The sequence below is a fragment of the Epinephelus fuscoguttatus genome, linkage group LG21 (genome assembly GCF_011397635.1).
Source record: "Epinephelus fuscoguttatus linkage group LG21, E.fuscoguttatus.final_Chr_v1".
Lineage (NCBI taxonomy): Eukaryota > Metazoa > Chordata > Actinopteri > Perciformes > Serranidae > Epinephelus > Epinephelus fuscoguttatus.
In genome coordinates, this window is record NC_064772.1 from 25,528,514 (window position 1) to 25,542,767 (window position 14,254).

The 14,254-nt window shown below is 40.0% G+C and overlaps 1 protein-coding gene across 4 annotated transcripts in view; it reads left to right on the forward strand.

The window, feature by feature from the left end:
- tpk1 (thiamin pyrophosphokinase 1) overlaps positions 1-14,254 on the forward strand; it is a 102,460-nt gene that overhangs the window by 55,778 nt on the left and 32,428 nt on the right. For 3 of the 4 annotated variants that reach the window (XM_049564989.1, XM_049564988.1, XM_049564987.1), the window contains exons 7-8: positions 6,550-6,696; positions 11,559-11,667. In XM_049564989.1, the coding sequence (XP_049420946.1) occupies positions 6,550-6,696; positions 11,559-11,667 (256 nt within the window). The remainder of the gene's footprint in view (positions 1-6,549; positions 6,697-11,558; positions 11,668-14,254) is intronic. The other variant, XM_049564990.1, reaches the window with a different exon arrangement.

The following is a 14,254-nucleotide window of genomic DNA, read 5'->3' on the forward strand; positions in this document are numbered from 1 at the left end:
ATGTTAGCTGGATTGCACATGAGAAAAAAATCTATAATCTAACAAACGTTATATGCCTTATTTTCATAATTTCAACCAATTGACCTGAGTACATATGTCACAGAATGGTGTTTTGTATTTATCTATCTGCCTTCTTCCCTTCTCTGTCGCTCTTTCTCCATCATTAGAATTTTTCTAAGCAGCATGCAGAGTATTGCCACAATCACTGGTGAGTGCCCCAATCACTTCACCTCTCCAAGCTGATGAAAGACTACGGAGAAGACGCTTGCAGACACACAAAAATGCACTTCAACTCCGACAGTATGCACACGTGTTACCACACTGTGCACGTTCACTTAGTTTTTTGTATCGGCCTTTAAGAGAGGATATACTTTTGTCCTTCCTCTCTACGGGCCTTTTTTTTTCACGGCCTGGCTAATATTTACTCTGCCTTTGAACTGAGTGTTTGTCCGTCTGTCTGCCCACGAGAGATAGTAGCCTGGCAATCAGTTTTTGACGTTCTCTAAGAGTTGCTGATGATGACTTTTTAGTTTGTTTACCAGGATTTTTCCATTTTTCTTTACCCACTATGACTCTTATTTGAACTTGTGTTCCCTTCAACATTTTGTGAATAGGAGTACGTTATATAAAAGCAGAACTTTTTTAATGATTCAATATCGCGGCTTGTCATTTTCTCTTTTGCTCACCTTCGCTAATTTCCATCCACTTAGCCTGTTTAAATGAATTAAACTCACGGATGAAATAATAACGGTGATTTGCAGATTACAGAGCATTGTGCTGCTGCTCAGGCTGTTTAAGATTCAACATATTAGCCCCTGAATGTTTTCCTCCACACAGCTTAGCGCTCGATTTAGAGAATTTATCTCGTATTGTGTTGGGTGAAATCCCAAAGAATGGTATCAGAGGATTATGGTGGGTGGATGAGTATGTGTTTGTTTGTGTGCATATATATATTTATATATGTGTGTGTGTTTACATCTCAAAGTGTGTCTGTGTGTGTATGTGCCTGTCTGTTTTGTGAAAGGCTCGTTTGTGTGTGTGTGTGTGTGTGTGTGTGTGTGTGCGAGCATTAGGTACCTGTTTACATCTGTTTGTGTATGGACTTGTTGAAGTGTGTGTGTGTGTGTGTGTGTGTGCTTGTCTGTCTCCTCGCAGCTCTGTCCTAGTTAGCTACTCTCTCCGTGCTCCACTGTTGCAGGCATAAGCAGCACTACTGTTTTCATTTGCGTCTCTCTTTCTCTGGTTATCTGTTCATCATACCCAATAAATGGATATGAGTTTTTGTGTTGATCTCCGAGCCAGCGTTGCTCGCTCCGGCTCCCCCAGCCAATCAGAGAGTACGGCCGGATCTGCCGAGCCAGCTTGTTAGATTCTCTTCATTCAGTCGTGAGATTCTCCTTGCCCCGTTTGTTTTTTTTGTTTTTAGTAAACAAACATGAAATAGGGACACATAAAAATTCAAACTGTTATATGGAGTTGATATGCGTAGCGGACACAACAGAAGTGTGATGGGAAGCGGAAGATTGAGCAAGCGAGTGTGTCATCAGGCGCTGAAACACAATACAGCGTCGTTTTTTTCTCTCGAGTCATCGCGCCTTGTTCTCTTTCAGCTTTGTTTGCTGTCTTTGAGGTTTTCTGTCGCTTGGCTTTGGCGACTTGCTGTGAATTTTGAACTGACTGATAGTGTTCACTGATACTGTCCACTATTGATCTGATCCCTCCACTCCTCTCTCATCCCTACCTCAGGAAGCAGCTTTGGTCCCTTCAGGGCATTCTGTTGTATAGAAAAGTAGTATGAAAACTGATTAAAGGAGCAAAGCCAACAAGAATTGATCCTACGAACTTAAATTTCGTCTCTGTATCAAAGCCTGATACAGCTTGTTCCTCTGTAGGGGTGTAAATCCCCAGTTTCTTCACAAAACAATATTATATCGATTATTTGGACAACAATACGATATTTGACAACATTACAAAGTCTACCACAATATGATTTTGATTGGATGGGATTGAGGTGCCTGCAGTTGATATGAGACAGTGTTATCTGCCCATTTAACACATTCAGTTCCAGACTGAACCTGCCTCCCCTTTCTATTTTACTTTTGGCCATAAAAGATAAAAACAACACATAAATAATAAGTGCAGTAAAGTTTACTTTAAAGTGACTCCACTGACACACATGAAAGGAAATGTTTTCATTTTAACCCAAACCATGATATTTGACCAAGGCAAACTTCTCCAAACAGCCATAAAATATGGATTAACATCAATATCATTTAACATAGGTATATAATTCAGCTGACTAATAACTGTCAGGGTTCATAGACATGTTAATTGGTTTTTGCTAGTCACCCATTATCAGCTCAAGCATTTTTACATTGCATAAATTAGCCTAGCAGCTAGCAGACTTTCCTCCATTCATACTGTAACTAATTACATGTATTATTTATACTTTTTCTGGCTCACCGTCACTGCATTTCAGTCACTGTATCTCCCGACAAAACAGCTCAGTTGAATTTCAGCCCGTATGCACATCTTTTCAGCTGAACGTTGTTGAAACAGAGCAGCTAATGTTGCTGTACTGAGAAGTTAAAGGAGTGGGATGCCCGTCCAGGCACGTACATCTGTTTTATCTTCTATGTCCACACTTACGATGTATTCCCGAGTAAATAACTTAGCGTAATGGCGTATCCTATTATGACAATATAAATCGATGTTCACTTTGCATCAATGACATTAGATCACTGAGCATTTAATTTATATATTGGTCCATATTGGATTGTACAGCCATATTCTTCTGTGCCACAGACGCATTGTTGAAGATAACCCCCAACAAATGCGCTGTTTCCTCCAGTTCAAGCAACAAATTCTAAAAACTACAGTCCTGGCTATTTTAGGAAATTACAAAGCCTCTTTTTTTTGAATGAACTTTATATTTGTGACCTGTTTTTAAAGATTTACATCATTGTAGGAATGATTGAGCTCAGGTCTGAGAGCCACAGATGCTACAGAAGTCTGCCATGGTCGTAGACATTGTGTTTTCAGGTTGTTCGTCCGTCCATCTGTACCACTCTCGGCACAAACGACCACTTAAACCCAATGATGAACAGGTCAGATTCTGGTCGCCAAATGTCAAAGGTCATTGTGAGTTCAAAATGCATCTTTTGGGGCATAACGCAAGAGCTCATACTCAAAATTTGACACAAATGTCAAATAGGGTAAAATCATGAAGTGATGATGTTTTGTATCCAAAAGGTCAGAGGTCAGCTTCACTGTGACATACTGTTCTGGCCATCACTAACACCATATTTCAGTAACAGAGGGGGAGACATTTGGTCAGGTACTGAATTAGTGACACTAATCTTAAGTGCTCACCTTGAATCTGTGCTAAATGTGCAGATCTTCTGTGCTGCCAGGTTTAAATATGTGTGAAGCATCCAGTTCGGCAAAAAATACACTTCCTACCTTTTATTAAATGCCTTCAAAGTCTGCACTACATATATTACATAAGCCTGGACAGACATGGCTGCAGTCTGCAACTTGACTGGTAGGCAGAGGCACACAACCGTGAGGGAGTGTTTCCTTTTTTTTTCATATTTCATTCTTTGTGTAGGTTAATGCAGTGAATTTCATGTATATATATTTTTGTAATTTTGATTAAATCACACAAAATTTTCCTTTTTTTCTTTTTCATAACCTCTCTATCTCTTGCTCCTTCTTTCTCTCCCTGAGGGGAGTTTGTTTACCAAGTGTTGTTTACAGTTTAGGCGAAGCCTCTGCATGTGGGGGCGTCAGCCAGATGTTGAAATAACCTCAATCTCTCAGCACTTAGTTTTGTTTTAACTCTATTGCCTGAGGCGGATAGTTAGTTACGATACATTCAGTTCGGTACATTGTCCGTCGCCATTGTGTACAGTAAGGAGCTACAGTCCGGCATAAGTTTGATCTGAGCTCTTTCGCCTTTTTGGAAAATGTTGAATACACTGAGGTGATGGCACGTTGTTGAAGTACTAAAAGGAAAATGAGGCATTTTAGTGACACTGCTGTTGCTCACCCATCTGTTATAGTAGTAAATGTAGCCAGTCTGATCTGTCTAATTAGAAGCTTTAGTGGTAAGAGTGGTGGATTCTCAAAGTAAGAAGCCAGAGAAGTTAAGCGTACATGATTATTGGCTGCTGATGTGTCTGCCTCTGATGTTTAGCTGCTGCCGGCGTTAGCAAAGGTAATAGAAAGTGAGTCTATCTCTTTCATTCTGTTTGCTGATTTATTTATTTGCAGTATGTGGTTGAAGTGGAAACATTGAAGTGAAGTGAGTGTGATTGATGGTATTTGGTTCATTTTCTGTGCTGGTGTGACTGTCAGTCGTCAGCCTCTGACAGCGCCTCTGCCCTCTAGACTCTGTTGGGTTTTAAGGCTGTCAGCACTGGTGCTTGACTGCTTGGGGACTTTGTATAAGGATATAACTGCTGAGAGCTGTAAATATTGTATTTAAGAGAACTGCTGGCTCAAAGTTAAGAAGAACCTTATTTTAGCTCTGAGACGGCAGAAAATGGTATTAGTTCAGAAATCCACTTAGCTTACTTATTCACTCTATGATCTGCCACTGATTGTTTATCTGTCCTCCATCTCAGTTCTTTCTCAAAGCCCCGTGTCCTTGCTTGTTTCTTTATTTTGATGTTTACTTGTCCCAGTGGCATTTGTTGCTGTGCTTTTTGTTTCTTTGTTAAATTAAAAAGCAGGCAATAATCTCCATCCTATAAAAAATCCTATAAAAATACTGAAACTGGTAATGCGTTAGTTCCTCTCTCATTATTTCCTGACTTCCTCAGCTTTTGTGTGGCGCTCAGGTTCAGTAGATCCTTCTGAAGATGTAAAACAGGTAATCAGAAAAATAAACTACAGTGTGTAGATTTATGGTATGGTACAAAAAGAAACAAACAGTGGCAGCACAGTGGTGCAGTGGTTGGCTCTGTTGGCTCACAGCCTTTCTGTGTGGAATTTTCCCCATGTCAATGTGGGTTTTCTACGGGTACTCCGGCTTCCTCCCACAATCCAAGGACATACAGGACAGGTTAATAGGCAACTTTAAACTGCCCATAGGTGTGAATGTGAGCATAAATGGTTGTCTGTCTATATGTGTCAGCCCTGTGATAGTCTATCAAGGACAGGGGTTGGCAACCTTCACTATTAAAAGAGCCATTTTGACCAAAAATAACATGTTAAGTCTTATAATGAAGGTAACACAGCTTGTTAAATTTTAATTAGCCTGTCAACATTACTCTAAATGAGCCTTCATTAATATGTTTTGAAGCTCACTGCAGTGAGCTCTATATGATTAAGTGGATCAGCGGTAAAAGCAAACAGATCTCTTCACACACAATTATATTCTGTTTTCTTCCAAAACTTTCCTTTTTTGGATATGAAATCCACAGCTCGCCAAGCTAGGGAGACTACTGTAGCCACCGCTATTGGGATTGGGCAAAATGAAGAGGAAAAGGCGCTGGGCTGAGGACAATTGATGCATTGATAAGATATACATTTTTACAATTGGAGAATATCAGAATCAGTGTCAGATTAATTAATCATAAATTAATAACTTTCAACCTTAAAATATGATCAGGTGTTGTCCACTTTTGTATCAGGATCAGCTGCAGACAGACTTTTTTTTTTTTTTTTTTTGGACATTAATTAGTGTATTGTGGTCTTACTACCATTAGATGGCACAAACAAGTGTCCACGAACAAGGACAACAGGTCTAAGTCAAGTAGAATCAAGTACAGGGTCAAGTACACCCAAAATGTGATGTCCATTGTGTGTCCATTTGAGGACACAGGGTTTTAGGAGATTATGACCATTGACATTCACACTTTTAAACACATGGTTAACTTTATCAAACAGTTGCAGCTGTCCCCAAACTATGTGGTTTATTTTTTTTTTTTCCAAAAAATCATGATTTGGCTTAAAAACAAGTATACATATTTGTCATTAAGGTAGTGTGATAGTGACATATCGCATGTGAAAGAAGTCACCCTCATCACAAAGTACTACGTCACATTTTGTTTAAAATAACTCCAAGTTGACTTTTGGTTTCACATGAGACACAAACACCCGTCTACTGGGTGAAAGTCCTGTGTTTGTTTGAGCCATCCACTTCCTCTTCATCCCATCTTAATTTGGCTTTCTCGCTCCTTGTTCTACGTCGCTGACTTCCTCCTTTTCTCCCGTCATAATTACCACAGCCACTAGAGCTAGCTGCCTGATAATATGGGTTGTAATCCCTGCTTGAAAAAATTACCTACAGTATGTGGTTGTATTTTGGAGGAAAAGTTGCCAATTTTTCTAGTTGTGCTTTATTTTACACACTTTCTCTGAGCAATACGTTAAGATAAAGATGCATTTTTAACACGTTTTTAAAGTTTGTTTCTTCACCCTTGTTTTTCTGTAGCCACATCTGCTGTCACTTTTCTTCATCGAAACAAATAACAACATCCTGCCAAAGAAACCAGTCCGTGGCATATCCCTGTGTCTTCTTAGTTCTGCTTGTCTCTCCAGGTGGATGCCATAGTGACACTGGGAGGTCTGGCTGGCAGATTTGACCAGACAATGGCATCAGTTGAGACCCTCTTCCACGCTTTGACCATGACACGACTCCCCCTGTTGATCATACAGGAGACCAGCCTGGCATACCTGCTCCGTCCCGTGAGTGTGTTATAAACACATATTGGCCATGGTCACAGGTGTAGTGAAATACAGCTAAAGACTGCCGTTATAGCATTTACAAGCAGGTTGCTGCATCCATCCTTGAATTTTTAGTGTGCCAGTTATTTACTTTTCATCAAGGTGAAGGTGGACTTATTATGGCTGTATCTGAGGTTGCATATAAAACCTACACACTCAGGCAGACAACACCACACTGGACTAACACTCTGCTACCTCTAATAACCCTTCTCCCAATCCTTGTCTTCATTTTCTGTTCTCTCTCAAAGATGTTCTTTCCCTTGCACTGCTTCCACCTTGATTGGAGTGTTGAACACTTTGTTTCTTTGTTAAGTAATCACTTCAAGACACCCCCCCACACCACGCACACATACACACTCCTCTGCTCTTATGGTGCCCCAATTTGCTGTCGTGTATGAGAGAGAGAGTTCCTTTTGATGCTACCAAATTGTTTTTCCCTCAATGCCAGCCACTTTCTCATGCTCCTCAGTTGATTGAGTTTACAAGTGGGCTGAGCAGACGTCATTTGGGACACACACTGCTCTTTTCTCTTCCTCTTTTTTTTCTCCTCTCCCCTGTGTTGTTTATTTGCAGGATCTTCAGGACAAACAACTAACTGTCACACTTCCTGATGACACCTTGTAATTCGTTAAGTAAACCTTTCTCTCATGCACTCCCTCCCCGCTTCTTGTCATTATTCCAAAGGCGCATTGTCATTTGCTGCTTCATACCTCGACACCTCCAATTAATCTTACTTCAGTGAGGGTAAATTAAGCTCGTTTGTCAACGCAGCTCCAATTCGCCAGCGACTGATGAACGCAGACGCCTGTACATGAAGGTGAACGCAACCTTCGAAAGACCCGGTGCTATTTGTTCAAGTTACATCTGTAATTGAAGTGTTTACAACTTTTGCCAAATATCCTCACCACCCGTATTCCATGCAATCACAGCCTTGTTACGTGCTCAGCTTCGGAATTTGGTGGCACAATCAATACATACACGGTTGTTCATGTTCTGTACACAATCTAACACAAACACACGCACACAGCAAATTAAGACCAGAGGTAAAATGCCAGTTATGTCCATTTTTCAAATTTATGGGGACTTTGTCACCTGAAACATAGCTCGTACCCTTATAGCTACTTAAATATGCAATATCCCATTAAACATGCACATTTTAGAGAATTAGGGAGACATGCTTCTTCATTCCTGAGTAAATCAGTTCATGTCTAAGTCACACACATGCTCTGATTTAATCAGGGTTGTGTATGTTTGTTTTAGCTTTTGTTCATCAGATGCAGTGCCACAGTGTTTTTATGCTTTCTGTGGGAAATATGCAGAAATTTTGTGTTTCTATAGCTGGCTCTGGGCATTGCATAATTCTCATGTCTTTTATTAAATTATGGGCAGGGACACTGCAAGGGCTGCAGGCTTGTTTATTCTGGGTCCCTACACAACACGAGGATGTTTTAATCAGTCTAGGTCTCAAGGTGATGCTAAATTTACCCAATTTCAATGTAAAAAAAAATAATAATAATTTGTTCTGCCTTCATCTGTTTGTTGGTTTTTCTCTCGTCGTCTGCTCTATCGAGTCTCTGTCACAAGGGCCACGCAGAGCCACATTTACTCAAGTTAGTATCCCGGCTCCTGATGATACTTGAGAAAACCTGCTCTCTGTGTTGTGGGACAGGCAATGCACATCGCTGTGTCAGCCCGATCCGTGCCATAAATCATTCTGTAAGTGCGCTCACTTCAGGTCAAATGTACGAGCTTGTTTACCTGATGCCCTTTTGAGGAGTGAAACTTGTCAGGGCAAGGGCTGATTTAAATGATAAAGTGTGATACCTTTGGTATGTTAAGTCATCCCAAGTTAGCAACAATGTGGCATTCAAATGTAATATAAATACAAACATGAGCTAAAAAAACTGACCCAAGTCTGTTCTGTACTGAAACAGTACAGAACAGACAGTACAGTAATAAATGTAAGGCAAATAGAAAAGTCTTAACTTTGATTATAAAACTCAAATCTTACCTTGAAAGTCTTTAATGCCCTTTCTTTTAATAAACCAAGATAGCATGTTGCTTCAGAGAGTAAGAGTCAGATGTAGAACAGCATCCACACTGAAACCCAATGGCATGCTCAGAAGTGTCTCAGCAGAGAGAACTTTTACAGACAGGACCAATTGGCCCTTCGCTAAGTTCTGCCCCTTGAATGCAGACTGGCCAAACCTAGCGTTGCATCAGCCAGGTCAGTCAAGGGTCTGACAACATCACTGCTGTGCTCCATACACTCTAATGCAATTGCTTAAGATATTCTTCATTTTCAAGCTGTGTTTTTCAAGCTAAATATTGTGCCTGGGGCATGTCGTGTATTAATGATACTCGTTACCTGGAGAGGTTTCAGGTTCAGATTTCCTTTATTTGTCATTTTCACTATGTACTTCTATACATAAAGAAAAGTAGTAGTAGTAGTAGTAGTTAGCCACTGAATGTATACACATGCTACTTTTGCTACATAATGATTATAACACTTAATAAAGACTGACCCTGCTGTACAGGAACCAGTGAAGGAAAGCAGGGAAACTTTGCTAATATTCAACCAGCTGTGTGTCATCACAGTGTGTGCAGATGAATGTGGTGTGGCCTCCCCTGGAACTCCCTGCCTGTCCAGCGGTGGAGGTCCAGGTGCTGGCGGCGACACAGGGCTAGCCAAACACTGTTCATCTACACACACTGCGATGACACACAGCTGGTTCAATACCAGCAAAGTTCTGTGGCGATCAGCAGTGATGTGGTGGTTCACTTTTACACTGTGATCTCTGCGTTAGGCTTTAGCTTCTATCTTCATTATATCATAGTTTTTGCTGTTGAGTGAGTTTGACGTCCTGTATATATCCTTGAAACACATATTGTAAACCCTTTGTCTGCTTCCTGCTGAAATCGCTTTTTGGTTTTCCAAAAATGTCATAATACCTCAGTTTGTTACAGTTTGGGCTCCATGCTCACTTTGACCATGATGGACCTCCACAAAGGGATGTGATATAACACAGGGTCATTTGATAATAATTACTTTACATAACAACTTTAATGCCACATTACTCATTGATGCTACACTTTGGAAAAAACATTTATGAATATGCCTTACTGTGCTGTTAAATACCTTTTACATCTCCCACTAAAGTGGATACGATGATGAATTTGGGAAACGTTACACCTGCTTTAACATCAGTGTGTCACCATTGTCATTGTGAGCATGTTAGCATGCTGATGCTAGGATTTGCCTTAGTGTATGCTAGACTTAGTGTTGTCGTATGTTTCTTATTCCTAATTTTCTGTTATCACTGTGGACATAAGCCTGTTTGCATATCACACAACTGCAAGCTTGTCCACTCTGACTGGTAGCATTGATAACGTGTAAATAGAGTTTCATCTTCATCCCGCTTCTCCTCTGTGTCCGAGCCAAAACGATGCTATCACAGTTAGCAGCTAGCTAACCAGAAAAAGGTGCATTGCTCCCAAGTCGATCACACGTGTGTGTGTTCGTCTGCAGGTGCACATGCATTTGTCTTCCCTTCTCTCTGTTCCTCACACACTCTCACTCTGACACACTTACACAAAGAGACTGTGTTTATGTATAGAAAACAACCTTGGGGATGTTTCCTGAACACCAAACGCTCCAACGCTTAGAATTTTCCCATTATTCCTTCCCCCTGGCTCCGCAGCTCCAGGAAGCCCAGCAAAGGAAAACTCTGCTTTAAACATGTCACACTTTGAAGATTTCAAACTCTTAATTGAGTGTGCCTTTCTTTGCTGTCTTTGTCTGTATCTGTATGATCCTTTCAGATGACTGATCTGGCTGTCAGTGCTTTTTGTCTTTGAACTTAGGCTTGGGTGTCTGGCAGTTTGAGCATACATGGCACTTGTAGCCTGCAGATATTCAAAGTGTTTATAATGATTATTGAATTCCACAGTTTCTGCAGATGCAATGTTCCCTCGCCAAATAACTGTGTATAAGCTGTAATGAGATTGAGGTGTTTCTTTGTATCTTTTTTTGTGTGCTGTGAATGGGAGAAACTTTGTTTTGACCTTTTTACACTCCAGCATCACATTTTATTATAACCAGTACATTCAGAGCACCGTCATTATTCAGCCTGAAGAGTCTGACACTACCTTGCACCTACACTGTGTGATGCTTTTTTTTTCTCTATGCTCTAGTTTCTCAAAGGGATACAGTGACTTTTTGAAATGTTGTTCATATTTATTTTTTTTGTAAAGCACTGCATAAAAAGGTTTTACTGTACCTCAAAAAAAACATTTATTCATCTGTCCCTCACATACTATTAGAAAATACTCCTTAACAAAGTCAACCATCCTCCCTCACCAGCATATCTTTATTCTAAGCTAATAGAATGTGCTATAGTATACACTGCACATTCACGTCAAGTGAAGTATTCATAATTGTACAACCGCTAACTGCTCTTCAAGTGAAAAGCTGGTTGTTACACTTTTGAGGTGTCAGTACAAAAATCTTTTGACTCCCCGTGACACACAGTAAAATGGACTATAATTCAAAATGGCAAGGTATTCTTTTTAAGTGTGAGCAGGGACTGAAAATGGGTTGCAGCATTGACAAGAGCAATCATTTATTTTAATGAGCCTTGGTCCCTGGGCAGAGAGGCTCAGCTTCTCATTTGGGGCTGGGAAAGTTGAACAAGTCTTGCTCCACATTTGTTTTCTCTTTTAATTTTTTTTTTCTATCTTATTGTTTCCACCTGTCATCGACTCCGGCAAACACACACACACACATACACGCGAACACTCACATTCATGCTGTGTTTCTGCAGGGCAGCCACAGACTGGAGGTGAACACAGGCCTGGAGGGTGATTGGTGCAGTCTCATTCCAGTAGGTGGACCCTGCCAAACAATCACGACTGGACTGAAATGGAACCTGAGTGAGTCCCTTTATTTTTCACTTTCCATTTTTAGCATTTGAATGAAGCTTAAGCCAATCATTAATCTACAATTTTCCTGTGTTTGTAGGCTCAGTAAAAACAAAAAATGATATTTTTTCACACAGAAAAACAAAACATTTACAAACTATAAGGCACTTGGAGAGCGCAGACCTGCACCAAGACCAGTCTGTAGCCACAACCAATATATAGGCCTGTGTGTGGATATATTTCCCCCCCAAAAAAGCTTCATAATTAACCAAAATTATTACTGTTACTGTGGATTGTGATATGGAGTCATCGTATTTCTACAATTGGCTATGTTTTGTCACTGTTGAACTTAACTACCATCTGCTGGATTGAAAGATGTAGTGCATCTCACAGTGTTAACGACACTGAAAAATCATTTGTGTTTAAGCCCCGCTATTCGGATCCACTTAAAAATTTAAAGGATTCTTCCTTGGCCCATGCTACACCCTTCCAGCACGTTTCATGAAATTCGGGCCAGTAGTTTTCCCATAATCTTGCTGACAAACAAACTAAACCAAAATCAAAATCTCCTTGGTGGAGGTAATAAAGTGTGAACGTTCATTTTTTTAATGTGAAAACAAGGTAAAGAATCAACCTTTTTTGTAAAACATATTAACTGTGTCCAGAAAAATGTGCATGGTGAGTAGAAAGAAAGCCAGCAATGTGCCACGTGCAAGAACATTTCTGTTTTCTTATCCTAAAACTCTTACTTAAAGCAAGTATGTTTGCTTGTACCAATATTCCAAGTCAATTTTACCCTCTTAACTGGACAAACTTGTTGTAAATTGCCAGCTAGCTGCCAGTACTGCAAACATAAATTAGCATTCACAGTGGAAACAACTTCCACTGAATTTTCAACATGCATAATAAGATCCAGTAAAGTACAGATGCTTAATTTGCCTCTGTCAAATGAAGCTGCAGTTTAAAGAAGGTTTCATATATTGAAGACGCATACATGCCACAGTGAGCTTTTTATATTCTTGAGCATTGTGTGGAAATTTAATCAGACACCCGTCTGAGGGCCACTGTAGTCTTACCCACTCTAAGCCTTATGGCCAGCTGCGTTCTTAATGAGTTGGCACAGCCCAACCTGCCACCAGTACGAGGGAAACCTGGACCTTCTGTCAGTGGGGTTGCATAATGTGTCTGCTTCTTGGTGGGTGTCCACTCTCCTTCTCTAGGTGTGCATGTGTGCAAGTTTCTGGAAGTCTGTACACTTGAGAGAGCACGCTTGTGTGTCCGTGCTTGTTTGAACATGTCTGTATGTTTGAATATACAAGTGTGTGTGCAACTCCGGCCCCATTTATTAGCTTGTTTTTTGTGTGTGTGTGCATTTTGATCAGCTACTGTGTGTTGTATATTTACTCAGCACACCTGTGAGATGGCCTTCTGAATGGTAATGAGAGGGACTTTATACATGAGAGTCCTATGCAGATTAGCCAGTGATAACAAGATGCATAATTAATCATATGCATATTTAGAAGGCTGGAAGTAATGATTTCCCGTTGGGGTTGGGAGGAAGGACCCGAATGTGAAACTAAAATGAGAAAAATCTGTGTTTTTCTCGCATATTTGACTGCTGTATGAATGAGTGTTCATATATAACAACAGTGCAGCTTGTAATACTATAAAATCATTGATTTGTGCGTTTGTTTTTACTGTTCAAATTTGTATCAGTGCAGAGTTTTCAGTGTAACCTGCTCAGGGGCCCACATCAGCTCAATGCCACTCTCTGGTGACACCAAGACTCTTTAGAAGTCCATTGAAATGATCCCCCACGCTTGGGTTCAAAGCCTCACTGTGATGAAAAATATATGATTTTTCTATAAAGAAAGAGGTTTGGGCTGTCAGCCATTACAGCTTAGTCGCCCCAAAGGGGACTTTTTGCTTGCATCTAGAGCTCGTTTTAACTTCAGCTTTAAAGAATAAAATTCTGCAATGATTCATGTTGTTTTGATCCAGAGCGTAAATTTGGGATGAGTAGTGAGTTACTGAGTTATTTTTTATGTTTTTTTGTATTTTTTTCTGGTTGCTGTACTCCAAGGGAATATGCAGGATGAGCTGAAATACCCTTGGCTTGAGTTAATTATATCATGTGTTCTTTTTTTATATTAGTTGGTCAATAATTGATATTGTTGTGAAATTATTTCAGACACAGTACATGTATGCTCACAGAGCTGAGCTTGCACATGCAGTAAGAGGGTACAACTTCTTATCTTGTCGAATATTTATCGATTTTGTCTTGAGTATCTATCATTTATATTTTTTTTTTGCAACTGTGAAATACTTGATTTTGGAATGAAATGGCAAATCGTTACAATAGCTTACTTATTTACAGTGTTAAAATTCATCGTTTAATGTGAAAACAAAAAAATCTGAAACCTCTATTTTGATGTTTCAGATCTCATAATCGCACAGAGCACAGTTAGGGCGAGTTGTCATTTAGAGCCATTAGTCGACTAGTCGCCTGCATGTTTATGATATTAACGTAATTATTAAATGATATATTTTGGGCGGGGCAACACAATGGTTTGAGTTGAAGGTGTGAGAAAATAGAATA